We start from the raw sequence: 20375 nt of genomic DNA, 5'->3' as shown, positions 1-20375 counted from the left end.
GTTCTGAGCCAGAGAAGTACCAGGTTTAACTCAGAGATAGAAACTCAGTGATGAAGGGATCACAGGTAAAGAGGTGAGGTGGGTCAGAAAGAGGTGGAGCTGTCGGGCGGAGCCAGATCTTCTGACATCCTATAAGGGGCCAGACATTGGAATTTCCACGTGGAATTTCCTGATTAGGAAAATCAGCTTGACCCTGAGTCCTGGTCCAACTACAAGTATTCACCAAGCCAGGATGCAGATCTGGGACCATGTGTTTAAGACCCTTCCCAGCTAGAAGAGCTCTCAGGCCTGACCTGTGGCTGACTTCAGAGGCGGGGTGTCTTTCTGCGACACTTGGGTGCACTCAGGGCCTGCAGTGGACTGTGAGGTGGGGGGACGACACACTGTGCTTCCCCCAGGTTTGGAAGCAGGGGTTGCTTTCTACCCTAAACCACCAACCAGGTGGCCTGGGCCTGAGATGCTAATGAACCAGTCCTAGCCAGGGGTGTGGCCGGGGCGCTGGAGGCCAGCCAAGGAGATAGAGGGTCCTCGATTCCCAGTTCTGCTACAAAGGATGGGAGCCCACGGGTTTCCCAAGCTGGTCATCGCGCTTTGTGTACCACCTGCAAGTTTTTAAAAGGTGACCACTAATTCTACAATAAACACACACTGCCCTGTGGGCTGGCCTGGGTTGCCGGCTGCCAGGTGTGTGACTTTTTTGGTGGTAGTTGCTATTTTTTAACTTAAGGACCTTCTACATTGAGTGCTGGATTTCAGTCGTTTGGGTTCGAAGTTGGCAAGGCTGCGTTTCCTGGTTCTCAGGGAAGCTTGCGCATGCATGTGTGTCTGTGTGTGTCTGTGTGTGCAGTGGTGACCGACAGACATTTGGGACGGGGGGCCTGGAGGAGGGGCAGATGTTGGGCCTGGAGCACCGCAGTGCCCCACCCTCCCACCAGGGAACACACAACCATTTCTATGAAACATTTATTTTCCTCTGAAACCTCCAGAAACATGCCAGAAAATCTCAAGACAAGGAAGGAAAAATAAAACAAAGACAACAGAGAATAATAAAAAATCCAAATGAAACAAATCAACATAGGAAAACAACTTGCCATCTTCAGCCGTCAGGTAGAACATCAACCCCAAATTAAATAGATTTGTTTTGTAGACAGCCTAAAAAACAACAGAGCACAAAACCAAAAACCGGAACTTACACTTGTCAACGCGCGTGATCAGGTGCCCGGAACGATCGGACGATCTGGAGACCGGGAGAGGTGGCAATTAAAAAACACACCCTCCAGGATGGGTCTGAGGAAAGGGATGGGGGGCTGCGGAGCCCCCAAAAAGGGGGTGGGGGAGCAGGCAGAGACATCACAGTAGTTGGCCAGGGCTGAGGACCAGGGCCCGGCCCGCAGGGCCCACCACCGTGGCGGCGGCCCCTTCTCACACCTCAGTGGGGCAGCCCACCGGGGTTTCCTCTCAGAGGGACTTGGGGGCTACCTAGGGGTCAGAGGGCTATCATGGGGGCACACTGAGTGACCGCTTCACTTGCTTTCCCCAACCTGGCACCCCCTGGAGTGGCTGCACCCTGTGTGGACCCAGAAGCCCCCTTTCCTGAGGTGCAGGGTCCCAGAGAGAAGGCGAGGTGTCTCTGGCCCAGGGCTCCAGCCCAGGGGGAGCTGCTCCAAGAGTCGAGTCTGGCTGCCACCTCCTTGGCTGGTGCCTCCCCAGAGGGAACCCCACCCATCCTCCTGCCAGCCCCCTGCCCATGGGGACATGCCTCAGCCCTCATTTGAGGTTGGGGATCCACAGGCTGTGGCCTTACAGACTTGGTGCAACTCGACATGAAAAAATAAATATATATATATATATATTTTGTTTTTAAAGAAGGAAAAAAAACCGTTTCCTGGGTGAATAGTGTAGTACCGCGCCGGCTTGGCTGCCTGGCAAGCCGCCCCTTATTGCCATTTGAGAGCCAGCGTTTCTTGGGCCGCGCCCGGCGGAGCGTCCCACAAAGCACAGTGACAGTGTCCGAGGTGCCCCTCTGACGTGGGGCCTGCAGGTCGGCCTGGGAGACTTGCACAAGGGAAACAAAAGCAGACAAGGAGGTGAAGGCTGCTTTCTCCAGCCCAGTCCTGAGGGCTCCATGAAGCCCTCTGGGTGCACGGAAGAGGCCATGCGTGGCTGCCGTGGCCAGGCTGGGTCTCTCTGGGTGGAAGGGGCGAGGATGCCTGGGCCTGGCCTGGTGAGCAGCTCCGAGGGTCAGGTGCTGTGGCCTCTGGTCGTGGAGTTGCTGATGGCAAGGCTGTGGAAACCCTCCCAATCATACAGAGTTCCTCTCTCAAAGAATGGTTTCTCTCTGGGCGTGGGGGTTTCTTCGTCCCATCCTGGGACCCCCAAGAAAACAATTTCTGCTCTAAGCAAGTGCTCTTGGTGGCTTTTTGGGAGGGGCTGGCTTCCTGGGCTAGCACACCTGGAACAGAAGGGCCCTGTTTCCACACGGCCCTTACCTCCCTGCGGCGTGGGGCAAGAGTGGGCCATTTCACACTGGGACTTTTCATGTGGGGGGGCTTGGCCCCACAAGCCAAAACTGTTCTACGTAGTGAAGAAATCGGTTTGTGAGCTCCTGGAGCGCCAAGTTTGGAGACTGCACCCTGCCCTCCCTCGCCCCCTGCCTCTTCCTATGCTTGATGGCTTGCTTTAAGGAAGAAGCTGGATGGGGACAGGGGGATGAGTCCCTTGGGGGTGGTGGAGGCAGGGCCCTGCCCTCAGGGGAAAACAGATGGGCAGCTCTGAGGGACGTCTGAGAACACGTCAGCCACACCCAGCCCCTGGCTCACAGCCCCTCAAGGCCTTGGTCCCACCACCATCCATGGTTCAGGAGGGGGTGGTCGGTGCAGGTGCCCTGGCTGGGCTACCTCGGTCACACCTGCAGCCAGGAACTGAGCTGGGGAGTGGGGGGAGCAGGAGCCCACAGTCTGCCCACGTGTGAGGAGCGAGGAGGAGCAAGGCAGAAGGCTGCAGGGGTGCGGTGGCTGTGTGCCGAGACCTGGCCACCTCAGAGTCCCTTCTTCTCCCTGCAGAAGATCTCGGCGAACTTGCGCAGCTGCTCGCTGGCGGCCTGTGACTCCTCCTGCAGCCGCTGGTTGTTCTGTCGCAGGCTGGCCACCTCTGACTGCAACACAACCTTGTCCTGCTTCTCCTGCGTGGGGTGGACGGACTGGGCATCAGGCGGGGTGGACACAAGGGCTCCTGGGGGCACGCCACGCAGCGAACAGCTCCCAGACCTGTGCGGCCTGGCACGGCTGTGGTCTAGAGCCTGATGCCGGAGCCAGGTTGCTAACCAAAAGGTTGGCAGCTCTGCTTCTCGGCGGCTGAGTAACCCAGGGCAAGTCACTTCCCCTCTCTGGGCCCCAGTTTCCTCAGCTCTACAAGGGGATGATAATGACATCTACCTGCTAGGTGGTGGAGAGGTCTCCCTGAGGTCCTATATGTAAAGTCTTAGAACACAGCCTGCCACAGAGCAATTGCTCGGCAAATGTCACTATTATTAGTATCATGACCTCATTTTATCCTCAGAGCCCCCTAGAACTCCAGGACTGCTGTCAGCCCTAGTTACCTGGGAGAGTGGGGAGCTGGGGTGTGGACTCGGGACTGGCTGCCTGACCAGGCTCCACCGCCTCTTCCAAGACGCCTTCCGGTATCTAATGTAACACCCTAAGGCAGTTAGTTACCTGCGCAAGGCCACTCAGTGCTAAGTGGTGGGGTGGGAACTTGACCCTGGCCCCTCTGATTCCTGTCCTTAAGGACTTCCACCTTACATACACTCTGCCACCATTTTTTGGCCTTTTATCCATACGTATGTAAAGCAACCATTGATTTCCTCGGGCCTTTTTCTCCTCACCCTCCCACACCCGGAAGGGGTACAACAGTGAACACTCTGGAGCATCTCCTCTCAGAGACCACTCTAGATCCAAACTTGTAAAACTTTAAGTATGATGATGTTCTATGAAATCATTCTGCAGTTTGTTTTGTTTTTTACTTAAGTTATTGAACTTTCTGTGTGGGCCCATAAATACATAGGTTTCTGTTACTATTTTAATTGGCTGCAGAATATTTCATGGCGTATGTGTCCTGTCGTTTACACAGCCACCCTCCTGCGGATGGACAGCCACACTGGTCCTGAAGTCCTCACTGCCAACGGCACCGCAGTGAACACCCTGGCTTAGAGACTGCTGTGCACCCACGCTGGAGGTTCTGCAAACACCCTGGCTTACGGACCGCTGTGCACCCACGCTGGAGGTTCTGCAAAACACCCTGGTTTACGGACCGCTGTGCACCCACGCTGGAGGTTCTGCAAACACTCTGGTTTATGGACTGCTGTGCACCCACGCTGGAGGTTCTGCAAACACCCTGGCTTAGAGACCGCTGTGCGCCCGCGCTGGAGGTTCTGCAAACACCCTGGCTTACGGACCGCTGTGCGCCCGCGCTGGAGGTTCTGCAAACACCCTGGCTTACGGACCGCTGTGCGCCCGCGCTGGAGGTTCTGCAAACACCCTGGCTTACGGACCGCTGTGCGCCCGCGCTGGAGGTTCTGCAAACACCCTGGCTTACGGACCGCTGTGCGCCCGCGCTGGAGGTTCTGCAAACACCCTGGCTTACGGACCGCTGTGCGCCCGCGCTGGAGGTTCTGCAAACACCCTGGCTTACGGACCGCTGTGCGCCCGCGCTGGAGGTTCTGCAAACACCCTGGCTTACGGACCGCTGTGCGCCCGCGCTGGAGGTTCTGCAAACACCCTGGCTTACGGACCGCTGTGCGCCCGCGCTGGAGGTTCTGCAAACACCCTGGCTTACGGACCGCTGTGCGCCCGCGCTGGAGGTTCTGCAAACACCCTGGCTTACGGACCGCTGTGCGCCCGCGCTGGAGGTTCTGCAAACACCCTGGCTTACGGACCGCTGTGCGCCCGCGCTGGAGGTTCTGCAAACACCCTGGCTTACGGACCGCTGTGCGCCCGCGCTGGAGGTTCTGCAAACACCCTGGCTTACGGACCGCTGTGCGCCCGCGCTGGAGGTTCTGCAAACACCCTGGCTTACGGACCGCTGTGCGCCCGCGCTGGAGGTTCTGCAAACACCCTGGCTTACGGACCGCTGTGCGCCCGCGCTGGAGGTTCTGCAAACACCCTGGCTTACGGACCGCTGTGCGCCCACGCTGGAGGTTCTGCAAACACCCTGGCTTACGGACCGCTGTGCGCCCACGCTGGAGGTCCTGCAAACACCCTGGCTTACGGACCGCTGTGCGCCCACGCTGGAGGTCCTGCAAACACCCTGGCTTACGGACCGCTGTGCGCCCACGCTGGAGGTCCTGCAAACACCCTGGCTTACGGACCGCTGTGCGCCCACGCTGGAGGTCCTGCAAACACCCTGGCTTACGGACCGCTGTGCGCCCACGCTGGAGGTCCTGCAAACACCCTGGCTTACGGACCGCTGTGCGCCCGCGCTGGAGGTTCTGCAAACACCCTGGCTTACGGACCGCTGTGTGCCCGCGCTGGAGGTTCTGCAAACACCCTGGCTTACGGACCGCTGTGTGCCCACGCTGGAGGTTCTGCAAACACCCTGGCTTACGGACCGCTGTGCGCCCACGCTGGAGGTTCTGCAAACACCCTGGCTTACGGACCGCTGTGCACCCACGCTGGAGGTTCTGCAAACACCCTGGCTTACGGACCGCTGTGCGCCCGCGCTGGAGGTTCTGCAAACACCCTGGCTTACGGACCGCTGTGCGCCCACGCTGGAGGTTCTGCAAACACCCTGGCTTACGGACCGCTGTGCGCCCACGCTGGAGGTTCTGCAAACACCCTGGCTTACGGACCGCTGTGCGCCCACGCTGGAGGTTCTGCAAACACCCTGGCTTACGGACCGCTGTGCGCCCACGCTGGAGGTTCTGCAAACACCCTGGCTTACGGACCGCTGTGCGCCCACGCTGGAGGTTCTGCAAACACCCTGGCTTACGGACCGCTGTGCGCCCGCGCTGGAGGTCCTGCAGGGCAAACTCCACAAGCGCAACCGCTGGGTTCAACAGGCAGACGTTTAAATTCCTGATAAATGTTGCCGAGCTGCCCCATAGAAAGGCAGGGCCAACGAACTGTCCCCCCAGGAATGTCTGACAGTCTCTCCCTGTTTACCAGCCGTGCAGGGATGGACAGTGTCCCCCCAAATTCATGTCCACCTGAGACCTGGGAACGTGACCTTTGGAAACAAGGTGGCTGCAGATGTAATTGAGACTGGACGAGGTCATACTGGACTGGAGGGGGACCCTACACCCCTTATGACAGACGTCGTTGTAAGGGGAGGGACATCTGGGCACAGAGGCACACAGAGGGGAGATGCTGTGAAGACAGACACATGGGGGAAGCTGTGTGTGGCTGCAGGCAGAGAACGGAGTGAGGCACCTACAAGCCAGGGAAGGCCAGGGGTTGCTGACGACTATGCGCAGCTAGAAAAGGCAAGGAAGGATCTTCCCCTGGAGTCTTGAGACAGGGCACAGTCCTGCCGACATCTTCATTTTGGACTTCTCACCTCCTGGTGGTATAGTGGTTATGCTAACCAAAAAGTCGGCAGTTCAAATCCACCAGCCCCTCCTTGGAAACCCTATGGGGCAGTTCTACTCTGTCCTATAGGGTTGCTGTGAGTCAGAATCCCCTCAACAGCAAGGATACAGCCTCCAGAACTGTCAGAGAATAAACTTCCGCTGTCTTGAGCCACCAGTTTGCAGCACTTTGCTGACAGCCACAAAGTGAACACACCAGCTTTTGGTGGTGCTTTTAATCTGTACTCAAGGCTGCAGCTGGCCTGGGGGGCTTCCCTGGAAGAGGGAGAATGGAGGGGGCAGCCTCAGCCCCGCCGCCCTCAGGACCCTGGAAGAGGCCTGGGGGGTGGCCCTGAGAGGCAGCCGCCAGCCTTACCTTCTGGAGGTCCGTGTGCAGCTGCTTCAGCATCACTTCCAGCTGGTACACCTTGCCCGTCAGATCCAGGGGTGGCTCTTCGCTGCAAAGACAGGCAGCGGGGTCAGGCTGGAGGCCCGCCAGCCCCTCGGGGGGCAGGGGGTCTCGGCTCACACTTGTGGGGAACACGGGCTGGAAGCCACCTTGGTCCCTGAGGTTCTGACAGGTGTTCTCCTCGCTGGATTGCTCAGGGTGCCCGAAGAGAAGCTCTGAGGGGAAGCCAGAAGCCATGGCTCCTCCTGTGATGCCCACCCACTGTGGGCACGCCTGAGGTGGCTGAAGGCTGTGGGCTTGCCCTGAAGCATGCGTCTCCCCTGGGGGCCATGGGCGTGACCTCAGGGAGAGGCTTTCCCAGTGTGCCCACCTCCCATGGCACATACAAAGAATCTGCTCCACAGACATCCACCGAGCCCCGTGTGTCCCAGGCACTGTCCCTGAAGGTGTGCACACAACAAAAGAGCAGAAGGGCACTGATGATACAGAAGCCCACTGGTGAGAGCCCCATGCCACATGCCTCCACATGCAGCCTCAGTCTCTCAGGACTTCCCTGCCCTCCATGGCCTGCGAGGTCGCGGCTCCTTACTGCTGCACAGAGGAGGAAACCCGGGCTCAGCCAAGTGCTGGCCCTGGGATTTGAACCAGGCCCTACGGCCTGTGGTTCCTCCTCTGTGCAGATTCTCCAGGCCCTGGGCTGGCCAGGTCCCTGTCTGTGAGCTGGGGCTGAAGAAGGCTCCACCAGGCATTGTGGGATGCATGCAGTCCCTGAGGGTGCTGAGGAGGGGGACAGGCTGGGGGAGATAGGAGCGGGATGGGCTGGGGCAGATAGGAAGGGAACAGGCTAGGGCAGACGGGGTATCTCAGTGGCAGAGGGGAGAGGACATGGCCTTTCCTCCTCCGTCGTCCTCAATCTGCACCCAGAGCTACAGAGGGAGGTGGGGGCAGATGGGACGAGGCCACCAGTTTGGGGCCAAGGGAATCCAGGCGTGCTCCCAGAGGCCAGAGGTCCTCCCCTCAGGACACTGGCATCATTTGTAACCACCTATTTCTTTGTGGAATGGCAGTGGGGCCACACCTGGGGTGGAGGGCGAGTCCTGAAGCCAACGTTTGAGTCAAAAAACGGGACAATGTTATCCTTAAAAATCGCTTCACCTGCCTGTAGAGCACAGTGGCGGACTGCTGTAGCTACAACCCCACTCTGTGAGGTGTACCGTGAGTGTGAAGTGCACTGTTTAAGTCCGCTTTCATGCACAATGTGCCGGTTATGCTCTCTCCCACTTTTCCGTTTTTTGTCAAGCCAGCACAGCCAGACAGATTGTGCTAAGGGCCAGAGGCCTGCTGCCACGGTCCCGCCCCAACAAGGAAGCTCCTGAGGATGGAGGACAGCTCAGGTGTTTTCGTTGTTATCACTGGGTCCCTGCACAGCCCAGCACAGGACTGGAGGGCAGAGGTCAAAGTCTGCATAACTCAGGGATATGCAGAGGACCAGACTTAGGGGCAGAGAGAGGGGGAGACAGAGGGGCAGAGAGAGGGTGAGACTGAGGGGCAGAGGGAGGGGGAGACCAAGAGGCAGAGGGAGGGGGAGGCTGAGGGACAGAGGGAGTGGGAGGCTGAGGGACAGAGGGAGGGGGAGGCTGAGGGGCAGAGGGAGGGGGAGACTGAGGGGTAGAGAGGGGAGACCGAGGGGGTGAGTGAGGGAAGACCAAGGGGCTGAGAGAGGGGGAGGCTGAAGGGCAGAGGGAGGGGGAGACCGAGGGGCAGGGGGAGGGGAAGGCCGAGGGGCAGGGGGAGGGGGAGACCGAGGGGCAGAGAAGAGGGGGAGATCGAGGGGCAGAGAAGGAAGACCGAGGGGCAGAGAAGAGGGGGAGACCGAGGGGCAGAGAAGAGGGGGAGACCGAGGGGCAGAGAAGAGGGGGAGACCGAGGGGCAGACAGAGGGGGAGACCGAGGGGCAGAGAGGGGGGAGAAAGAGGGGCAGAAAGAGGGGAAGCTGCAGGGCAGAGAGAGGGGAGACTGAGGGACAGAAATGGGGAAACCGAGGGGCAGAGAGGAGGGAGAACAAGGGGAAGGGAAGGGGAAACTGAGGGGCATTACTGGGTATTTTTCAAATGTGAAGTAAAAGAATTGTGTGAGTACTGATGAGAGCGTTGTCCCCACTGGACACGGAATTCTATGAGGCCAGGGCTGAGTCTGCCTCGGTCACTGCTGGGTCCCTGCGCATGGCTTGCCAGGCCCCTGGGTGATCCCAGGGAAACCTCACCTCATGGTAGGGGTGGTCCTGGGGGTCGGGGGCCCCCTCTCCAGGCTCACGTGGCTGTGGACAGGGCTGTGTGCAGGTGGGATGTCCGGGCTCAGGGTCGGGTCATTTAGAGAGAAGAGAGAGACGGCTCTTTGCACTGCCAGGGAGAGAGCGGACAGGGCTGAGTCCTTGTGGGTGCGGAGGTCAGGGCACCAGGTCCTCCCAGACACCCCCACGACAGACTGACCACACCGATCCCCCCAACCGCCCACCCAAGCCCTGTGACATTTTCAACCACGTGTTTGTTAGATCACATTGGCACTTAGGATGGATTCTTGCCAAAAAAACTGGGTGATGGGTACACGGGGATCCCTTACGCTGTTTACTCTATTTTGAGTATGTTCATACATTTTCAAAATAAAAAGGCAAAAAAAAAAGGAGGACAAGATCACACAGGGTTGCAGTTATAGTGGAGATTCCCAGGTCCCACTGCAGATGCACCTCTGGGTCTGGGGCGAGGCCGCAGGCTACGAATTTTAAAAGCGACTGTTAGGTTCTGGCAAAGAACAGGTGACAGCCTCGTGCCCTTAACTGTGGCTGGTTCCACAGGCCACCGGGCAGCCAGGCAATGGAGCAGGTGGTGCCTACTGCAACAGGCACGTGTGAGCCACGCAGGGAGGCCCGGGGGCGTGAACAGAGCGCCCTTCCTGGCCGGGCCATACCACGCAGGCGGGCTCCCGGGAGCCAACTTTTTACATTTTTGTGCTTAAATGACAGCACAGTAAAAGCCCCAAGACCCTTCCCTCAGATCAGCCAACTGTTACCATTTCGCCACATTTCCATCCTCGTCCTGTCAACGTATTACCCCCCACCCCGCTCACCATCTGAAAGTAAATTTACCTCTTTACGTCTACATACCTCACTGCGCAACTCCAAAAAATAAGGACATTCTCCTAGGTAATCGCAATACATTACCATATGCAAGAAGGGCCCTGGTGGCACAGTGGTTAAGCACTTGCCTGGTAACCAAAATGCTGGCAGTTCAAATCCACCAGCCGCTCCTTGGAAACCCTATGGGGGAGATCTACTCTGTCCTCTAGGGTCGCCATGAGTTGGAATTGGCTCCACGGCAATGGGTTTCTTTGTTTTTTTTTTTCAACCATCGAATACACTGTCATCTTCAAATTCCCCAATTCTCTCAAGAACTATCTTTTTAGTTTTCTTTTTCTTTTTGCTATTTTGGATTTAATATTAATTCCCTTTAAAAATGTTTAAAATGTTTTAATATGAACAATTTCAAACATATGCAAAAGTAGGGAAAATAGTGTTATGAATCCTCGTGAACCCATCCATCGCCAGTTTCAATAATTATCAACACACGGCCACTCTGGTTTCGTCCCCTGCACCCTCCTTGCCCTTTCGGTTCTATTTTTCATTTTCTCCCTTATTCCCGTTTTTAAAAATAGGTTGTTGACGTATAATTGACACACAGCAAACTTATCAAACTGTACACCTTGGTTAGTCCTGACGTGTACAAAGCCGACAGGTGTACATAGCTGACAGGTGTACAAACCTGTGGAATCACCACCACAAACCAAGAATATGAACACATCTACCACCCGCAAAGGTTTCCTTGTGCCCCTTTGTAATTCTCCCTCACCCTCCTTACTTTTTTTTTTCAAATCTTTTACTTTGAAATCATTTCAGGTTTACAGAAGAGTTGCAAAGACGAGAGACTTCCCATACCCTCCTCACCGAGCTTCCATCAGAGCTAACGTCTTACAGAACCACGGTACAACCATCAAAACTAAGACACCCACACGGGTACAAAGCTATTAACTAAACCACAGACATTATGGAGCCCTGGTGGCACAGTGATTAAGAGCTCGGTACTAACCAAAAGGTCAGCAGTTTGAATCCACCAGCTGCTCCTTGGAAACACTTTGGGGCAGTTCTACTCGGTCCTATGCCGTCACTAGGAGTCGGAACCGACTTGGCGGCACTGGGTTTTTTCCAGTTTTCCCACTCACGTCCTTCCTCTGCTGCAGGATCTCGTCTAAGACCCCAAGTGCATTTAGCTGCCATGTCTCTGCAGTCTCCTCTGAGCTGTGACAGCTTCTCAGTTTTTCCTTATATGACACGATCTTAGCACTTTCGAAGTGTACTTCTCAATAAACCAAATAAACAAACAAAACCGAAAAACCCCATCCTAATTCTGACACCAAACACCAAAAAGGTATTCTGCAAAATGTTTCTCAGTTTGGACGTGTCTGTTGTTTCCTTGAATTTGGGGGAAGACAGCCAGTGAGGCAATGGGTCCCGCTCAGAGCATCACACCAAGTTACCTGACGTCTCACGCTGAGAACGTGAGCCTCGATCATCCCGTTAAGGTGGTGTCTACTAGGTTTTCTCCAGTGTGAAGTTCCTTTTTCCCTTCCAGTACTCCGTTTGTCTGAAGTCAGTCACTAAGGCCAGCCCGCCCTCAAACCGAAAAACCGAACCTGCTGCCGTCAAGTCGATTTTGACTCATAGCAACCTGACAGGACAGAGTAGATCTGCCCCAGAGAGTTTCTAAGGAGCAGCTGGTAGATTTGAACTGCCAACCTTTTGTTTATCAGCCAAGCTCTTTACCAATGTGAGGGGGGAATTAAACTCCACCTCCTGGAGGAACAAGCAGCTAAGATTCTGTGGGTCCCCACAGTCCTTAGTAAGTATCTGGGGCAGAGAACGGGAGGCCACGTGAACACCCTCGTTCGCATTCACCAGAGGAGCCTGTCTGCGGAAACGAGTGCTGTGGTGTTCTAAGGACGGCTTTGTTTCCTGCATTCCTGCCAGGCTTACTAACTGGGGTCCTTCTGTAGGGAAGAGCTGTTCCATCTCCACGGGTTTATTTAGCTATTTACTTACATCAGTGTGGACTCGGGGGTGTTTACTTAGTTCTTTAGGTTATACTCTACTATCATTATTTTATTTTTTTACTCAAACTGTTCCAGCTCTGGCCACTGGGAGCACTTCCTGGTTGGCTCCTGTGCCCTAGAGATACGCCACATCTCTCTTTTTGAGCATTTCCTCACTTTCTGCTATCACAAGATTTACTCCCTGTGACTTTTTACCCCTCTACCCCAGTCTGGGATATCTTCATGCAAATGTCTGCCATCTTCCTATTTCACCCGTAAATACTGCACTGAGTATCACTGGCAGATTAGGCATTTATTTTTTTAATGAAACTACTATGCTGTGTGTGGAGCCCTGGTGGCACAATGGTTAAAAGCTTGGCTGCTAACAAAAAGGTTGGCAGTTCGAATCCACCAGGCACTCCTCGGAAACCCCATGGGACAGATCTACTCTGTCCTACAGGGTCACCATGAGTTGGAATCGACTTGATGGCAGTGGGTTTGGTTTTTTATTTGTCTTACTACGCCATGAACAACGTATCTAACAACAGTAACGCCACTTCTTCTAGTCTTTTCCATTTATCCAAATTGCATAGGTAACACCCATATACGTTTTCATTAAACACCCCAGACTTTACAGCGTAGCTGAAACTACCGTGACTTACACCGTGGGCTTCTCCCCCCTTCCAGAGGAGGTAACTGTCACGAGAGGGTGCTTCCCTCCAGGCCTTTCTGCGGCACTGGCTCGCACCACCCCCTTCCTAACCTTCTGTGTTGTTTCTGTGGTTCCGCTACCAATTTTATAAAAAAGAAAAAAGCTCCTTGACAAATCGGACGCATAGCCTGGGTGGAGACCAGAGCCATCATCTCCTAAGCTTTCTTCGTGCAGGGCAGCTCTGCCTGACAGACAATACAGCCCCCACAGACAGCATCTGAGTCTCTAGGGAACACCCCCCGTCTCCCACCAGATGGCCACCTGCTCCCTGCTGGGCCAAAGCTAGGGGTCCTGACCGCAGGATGCTTGGAGGCCCAGAACAGAGAAAGGTGACCCAGCTGCCCAGCACCCCTTCCTGCTTTCCTCCTGGGACATGCCTCCCAGTCCCGACACCCACATCCAATATAGAGCCCTGGGCTGAAGGGCAGCCCATGCCCACTTGTCTGGGAAACTCAGGGGATGAGGACTCCACAGGCCTGTCATGAGGCCCTCTCTGGGCCCGTGGTGTTGGGGGGACCCCTAAGGAGACTTGGAAGGGGCAGTGTGGCTAAAGGCGCTCACACCCTGTCCTGGCTTCCAAACCGGGGGCTGCAAACCAAGTGCCCTCAGGGACACACAGCTGCTGCTAGTGAGTGAACAACAACTGCTGAGGTGTTCTTAAGTGCTTTAAACCAGGGCTTCGAACCCCAGATACACTGAATCAGAATCTACAGTTTAGTAAGGTCCCCAGGTGACTCTCATGTATGGTGAATGTTCAGAACCACTGCTCTGCTAGCGGTTCTCAGAACTGGTCCTGACCAGCAGCGTCAGCATCCCCTGGGAACTTGTTACAAAGGCAAATTCTCAGCAGGGGTTTGAACCAAAATGAACCAATTTGAAGCCTTACTTTATACCTATGTAAATTCATTTCGGGCTCATAACCACCCCGGAGGGAGGAAATATTATCTGATTTTTCAGATGAGCAAACGGAGGCAGTGAGAAATTTAATCACTTGGCACACAGCTCATCAGTGCAAAGCTGAGATTCAAATCTTTCCTTTTAAAGACACTACTGGAGCCCTCCTCCACAGTGAGCCTGCTGGGCCTTCTTCCCTGGCACAGTGCTGGCCCCCCGTCCTTCCTCACCACCCTCCCGAAGCATTGACACTGCCTGTGACTTGTCGGCGGCACATGAGGTCCTCAGCTTCAGGAGCATCTAGTCTGTGGAATCAGTAAATGAACCAGTAAAACAGGATGGTCTCATTTTTACTGAAAGCACCAGGCTTTCCCACTGTGGCCCTTCAGAGAGCAGACAGCGTGAGGGGAGGACTGATGAAGTCCATGCAGGTTGGAACTGGGCCAAGTGAAACTGAGAGGAAAGGCCTTCTCCACACCAAGTTATCGAAAACTTAGCCAAGTTTGACCCTACAGAGGCCTTACAAGCTCAGCACGGAAGAGGGTCGCTCAGTGGTGCTTCCTGGAGCAGGTGACTCTCCAGCCATGATCCACCTTACAGCTGGCATTACTGAGCATCTTCTCTGAGCCAGCACTGGACCATGTCATCAACATCAGCTCTTGTCATCTCCACTCTATGCATGTATCATGATCCCCACTAACAGATGAAGAGACACGCTCAGTGCACAGTCGCCAAGGGTGTGTACATTTTAAATCTGGTGCCAAATATTGTGGGGCTGACTCCTCCCAGGGCTAGTACCCAACTTACACTGCCACCTGCAATGCCTGAGGGGCCTCCTTCTCCCTGGCCACCTCAGTGTTATCCTTGGAATTTTGAGAGGTGAAGCAATATGTTCAAAAGTGTGCAAGCCCATCTCAGTTCCTTTTTCTGTCACCTGTCTGTTTCTTGTGCCCAGTTCTCCGGAGGGCTGTTCAGGCCCGGGTTTGAATCCTGGCCCTGTGTGCCACTGGTCAGGTGACTTTGTGCACTGAGCCTGTCTCCTTAGCTGGTAGTGGGAGCCATGATATGTACCTAGAGCGGAGATGAGAAGAGCTGATGATGAAGTGGTAAAGTGCTGGCTCAGAGAAGATGCTCAGAAATGCCAGCTGTAAGGTGGATCATGGCTGGAGAGTCACCTCCTCCAGGAAGCATCACTGAGCAACACTCTCCCATGCTGAGCTTGGAAGGCCTCTGTAGGGTCAACTTTATCTGCACTGTTGAGTCACTGCCTGACAACCATTCTCCAAATGGTTCCATTGTGTATGGCTATGCAGTAGATCAGAGGCTGGGCCTGGTATTCTCTGGCCACTTTGCCCCCCATGCTGCCCCTCCCATACTGTCCCCCTGCAGAGGTCTGCCTGCCTTAATTCTATGGCTGGGGAGGCTGCAGGACAGGAGTCAGAATGGAAGCAAACAAGGGAGGAAGCTTCCTTCCAGGCCAGCTGCCAGATGCAGACTGGCTAAAACTTGGAGATATGAAGGACGTGTACCACGTGGGCTGATTTAGTGGTGTCTGCTGTTAGGCCCTGCGCTGGGTACCGAGTGGTAACTGAGATAGCCCAGGGTTCTGCCCTCCTGGTCCTGTGGGCAGACATCAGTAGACAACCATACGGCTGGGTAGGCACGGCCAGGACAGGGGAGGTACAGGCAGAGGGGTCAGTGATGTGGGAATCCAGAGCAGGTGCCTGATCCAGATGGAGGAATATAAGGGAGGGCTTCCTGAAGGAGAAAGGGCCTAAGCTGTGGTGGGAAAGATGAGGAAAAAGGAGTCACAAGAATATGCTTATTATCTGTCAGGGATTGTTGTTGAGTCCCATTTTACAGGTGAGGAGACACAGACTTAGAAAGGTAAAGCCGCCAGCCCATGTCATACGTTAGTCAAGTGACAACACTGTTAGCTGTCCTTTGTGATCTGCTTTCCTGAATAATAGATCCCCAAGTCTTGGCAGGGCACATGGCCTCATTTCCCAGCCTCTTCTGTAGCTAAATGTGGGCATGTGGCGAAGCTCTAGCCAATGGGAAGTAAATGTAGGTAGGTGTGGCCATGTGGTAAGGCTTTAGCCAATGGGAAGTAAGTGTAGCAAGGTGTGGTCATGTGGTGAGGCTCTGGCCAATGGAAAGTAAGTGTAGCTAAGTATGGCCATGTAGTGAGGCTCTGGCCAATGGGAGGGTGGAGGACGGGTGTGGGGCCTTGGGATGTGGCCTCCCCTCTCCTACTGGCTGGAGCTGACAAGACGGCCAGTGCTCCAATGGCCATCTTGGGTCACGGGAACGAGCCCTGGGACATGGCAGAGAGCTGGAAGGAACCTGGAGCCAGCTGAGCCTGTGGTGCTGCATGAGCCCCAGATGGGTGACCCTAAGACTTTTTATCTGCACAAAGCCTTGTGTGTTTAAGTGATTGTTAATTTGGGTTTTCTGCCACATACTGCCAAAGAAAATCTTAATAAACACAATCTTATGTTGTCATAACTACACCAGGTACCGGTTGTGGAATGCTGGTTCTGTTCAACGTGGTGCACACACGGTGCTTCTCCTCACCCTCGCTGCAGCCCCATACACTGGGCAGTCACTGTCCCTGTTCTGTTGACGAGGCAACTGGGGATCACAGCTGTACAGGGAGCTAGTGGCTCTAACCCTGCTCCCCTAATTCTGGAACTCGAGCGCGTCTCCTCTCAAAGCCACAAGGGCCTCTACCGATCCTTCTGGAACCTAGAGGGAGCGGGGATCTGGCTGGGGAAGGTGCCTACCTTCATATGCCTTGGCTGCGTTGACCAGGCTGGACCACTCGAGGCCGGCAGCTGTGTCGGGCAGTGGCATCATCCCGGGGTCAAGGCGCCGTAGCGGCCGGTCCCGCCCATCGGCCAGGGACAGCTCTGAGGCTGAGATGGTGGCTGGGTGGGAGACGGGAAGAAGGTTGAGAACGACGACATGGCAAGGACACATCAATGAACAAGTTACATTGCCTGTTAGAGGATGGTTAGTGCCAGGGGAAACATACAGCAGGCTAAGGGGGTGTGGGCGTCAGATGTCCGCATGTGTGCAATTTTGACAGGGTGCTAGGGAAGGCCCCCCGGAGAACACAACATTTGAACAAAGCTCTGGAGGGGAAGAAGGGAGCTTCGTACTTCTACCAAGTTCACAGAAGAGGTTAATGGTGCTGGTTAAGGACTACTTCTGAGGACCACTAGTAGAATAGTGGCTCTCTTATTATACAGAAGAATCACCTAGGCATCTTGCTAAAATGCAGATTCAGATTCAGTATATCTGAGATGGAAATGCAAATTCTCAGCAGGGGTTTGAACCGGAACTAACCCATTTGAAGCCCTGAACCTCACAGCTCTCGACAGCCAGGAAGGGGACGCTGTTATGGTCCCTACGTTGTGGAGAACTGAGGCTCAGAGTGAGAAGCTGCCCTCTGGAGTTCACACCCGCCATGGTGGCACGAGGATCGGAGCCTGGTGGTCTGACGCTGACCCTGCTCTAAGCCCAAGCCCACAATGAAAGTTGCTGTTAATACTCAGTTCCAATCCTCCTTTCTAGTCCAGAGGTACGACCTGACTCACGGCAGAGTTAAGTGCTTGCTCCAGATGATAGAATACTAATACCGGGAGTAACACCTCAGTGCTCAGGGGCCATGGAGCTTCTGTTAAGGAGAGGGAAAAATACAGGCACACGTAAGGGTGATGGCTGAACAACGTGATGGACATAGTCAATGTCACTGAGCTGGGCACGGGAAGAAAGATGAAATGGCCAAGGGTTTCTTATATATAAATAAATAAATAAATAAATATATATATATATATGATGATGATCAAAGACCACAGCCTTCAGTATGGATTACACCTCAACATAAAGAAAACAAAAATCCTCACACCTGGACCAATAAGCAACATCAAAGTTGTCAAGGATTTCATGTTACTTGGATCCACAATCAACAGCCATGGAAGCAGCAGTCAAGAAATCAAAAAGATGCATTGCATTGCATTGTGCAAATCTGCTGCAAAAGACCTCTTTAAAGTGTTGAAAAGCAAGGCTGTCACCGTGAAGACTAAGGTGTGCCTGACCCAAGCCATGGTATTTTCAATCGCCTCACATGCATGTGAAAGGTGGACAATGAATAAGGAAGACCGAGGAGGAACTGACGCCCTTGAACTGTGTTGGCGAAGAATACTGAATACACCATGGACTGCCAGAAGAGCGAACAAATCTGTCTTGGAAGAAGTATAACCAGAATGCTCCTTAGAAGCAAGGATGGCAAGACTACGTCTCACATGCTCTGAACATGTTATCAGGAAGGATCAGTCCCTGGAGAAGGACATCATGCTTGCTAAAGCAGAGGGTCAGCAAAAAAGAGGAAGCCCCTCAATGAGATGGACTGACACAGCGGCTCCAACGATGGGCTCAAGGATAACAACAATTGTGAGGATGATGCAGGACCAGGCAGTGTTTTGTTCTGTTGTAAGTGGGGTCCCTATGAGTTGGAACTGACCTGACAGCACCGAACAACAACAACAACAACACACACACACACACAAATATACAGATGCATGCCACAATTAAAAATTTCTGAGTAATCAGGGGAAAAAGTACTAATAGCTAGAATTTTGAGGACTTCCCACATAACTGGCACTGTTCTAAGCACTTTCTATATATTACCTTATTTCTCACACTAACCCAATGAGGCAGGCACCATTTTTGCCCCCATTTTATAATCAAAGAAACTGAGGCATGAGAGATCGTGTCTGCTGCCCAGGGTGGCCAGTCTGTAAAGGAGGGTCTGGGACAGGCACAAGCTTAGGCTGTCCTGCTCTCAGGACATGTGAACAGGCCTGCGTGGCACTCAGTAAACATCTGCTGAATGAAAGAATGTGCGAGGGCAGGGAGGACGCTGAGTGCTTTGCTCTGTGCTCTGTGTCTCTGCCAGCCAGTGTGTCCCGTTCAGCTGGGGATGGGGGCTCCAGGAGCAGCTGCCGTTGTCGGTGTGGAATCAGCGGGCACCTCGGTGAGGCTCCTCGGCATGGAGGGCCCTCCATCAGTGGAGGCCCGGCCTCGGCCGCCCAAGACTCTTCAGCCGGGACATGGCTCGGGAAGGGCTCTTGAGCCAGCATGGGAGAGGTGAAGAGGCCTGGTGGTCCTGGCCATGCTGGGGCCAAATGGGACTCTCCCTGCCTCAGGAGGGTGGGGAGTCAGATGGGCAAAGAGAGGTGCGTGAGTGTGCTCTGCTAGACAGAGGACCCTGAGTGGGGGTCACGGCAGAGGTTGAGACAACCCAGGACCTGCCTTTACTGAGGCCCCTATCCAGCGGGGGAGACTGACCCATCCCCTTGTAGTGACGGGCCAAGTCAACGAGGCTGTGACGAGACAGACAGACCCGTCCCCACATAGTGACAGGCCAGGGTGAACGGGGCTGTGATGGGGAGACATGAGGCAGAGTGATCAGGGATGGCATGGGAGAATCCCAGGGGACTGTGGGGGCCCAGAGGGAGGGCTTCCTGGGGGAGGGGGTGTCTAAGTCAACACTGGAAGGATGAAGCAGAGCTAGAGTAACATCTGTCCCGTGTGTCTGTGTCTGGGTCCACCTGCACACTGACCTCTCTGCCCTACCGCCTCTCACCCTCTCTCACTCACTGTGCACTGAATGCCTACTGTGTGCCAGGCCCTGCCGTGGGCACAGACAGGGCAGTAAAGTGAGCAGTGGGGTACCTGGCTCCTGTCACACAGTGAAGCTTTGGAAGCACGAGGAGTGCTCTCTTTTGCTCATGGCCATTTCCCCAGGGCCTAGAACAGAGCCTGGAACCTAGCAGGTATCAGGAAACATCTGTGGCATTGACGCAATGGACGAGAGGGCCAGGGGGCTCTGGAACTGAAAGACAGGCTCCGACCCAGCCTGGGGGTTGAGGGAGGCCTCTGAGGAGGAACAGTAGCTGAGCCAAGCCCCGAAGGACAAGCAAGGGTTACTCACAGCAGGCAGAGGGACAGAGTGGCCGGGGAGGGTCAGCCTGGTGCTGGGGGAGCCCAGAGGCAGGAGTCCCAAAATACCAGGGGGAGGAGTGGAAGCAGACACAGGGCAACGGGGAGCCATGGAGGAACTTTAAGGGGAAGAGATGGACCCCTCAAAATGCCCCAGAGTCTCCTCCATCCCCTGCCCCCTCCATGGTTTATAGATAGCACAGGGGTAGTCGCTCAGCTGGAGTTGTTTGGGTTTGGGAAAGGAAGATGTGCTGTATGTTACATGTCACACCCACAAGGGTCAGGCCATGCCCCGTAATCAACACATCGATGTTCCACAAGGCACAGCGGGTACCTAAGGACCACATGCCTCACGTCCATTCAGGTTCAGCTCTGCTGCCCAGTGAGTTTGGCCCAAACGTACCAACCACCTCTCGGTTTCCAGGCTTTGAGGCTGTGGGTAGGGAGCTGTGGAGGTGACCGAGGGCCGGCACCAGTGGCTCATAGCTTTTTTTTTTGGGCGGGGTGAGGGGGCGATGTGTACCCAGTGCCTAGTTCCTGGGGTGCTCAGTAGTATCTGCTGGATGAATAAAGAGAGGGATGGATGAATCACACTCTTGTGCCCCCCAAAGAGCTGACAGATTTGAGGGGGAGTCTGGTAAGTAAATAAAT

The 20375-nt window shown here is 54.7% G+C and overlaps 1 protein-coding gene across 6 annotated transcripts in view; it reads right to left on the bottom strand.

Moving 5' to 3' along the window:
- Positions 1-978: 978 nt before the first annotated feature.
- The window catches only part of SIPA1L3 (signal induced proliferation associated 1 like 3), a 291228-nt gene continuing 271831 nt past the window's right edge, over positions 979-20375 (bottom strand). For 5 of the 6 annotated variants that reach the window (XM_064293579.1, XM_064293578.1, XM_064293576.1 and 2 more), the window contains 4 exons: positions 16502-16645; positions 9234-9369; positions 6939-7020; positions 979-3181 (listed from right to left, as the gene is read on the bottom strand). In XM_064293579.1, the coding sequence (XP_064149649.1) occupies positions 3038-3181; positions 6939-7020; positions 9234-9369; positions 16502-16645 (506 nt within the window). In that variant the 3' untranslated portion in view covers positions 979-3037. Of the gene's footprint in view, positions 3182-6938; positions 7021-9233; positions 9370-9481; positions 14787-16501; positions 16646-20375 lie in introns of those variants that run through there. The other variant, XM_064293577.1, reaches the window with a different exon arrangement.

The sequence above is a fragment of the Loxodonta africana genome, chromosome 11 (assembly GCF_030014295.1).
Source record: "Loxodonta africana isolate mLoxAfr1 chromosome 11, mLoxAfr1.hap2, whole genome shotgun sequence".
In the NCBI taxonomy this organism is placed as follows: domain Eukaryota; kingdom Metazoa; phylum Chordata; class Mammalia; order Proboscidea; family Elephantidae; genus Loxodonta; species Loxodonta africana.
Note: the sequence above shows the minus strand (reverse complement) of the source record. Positions and strands in the feature narration are given on the sequence as shown.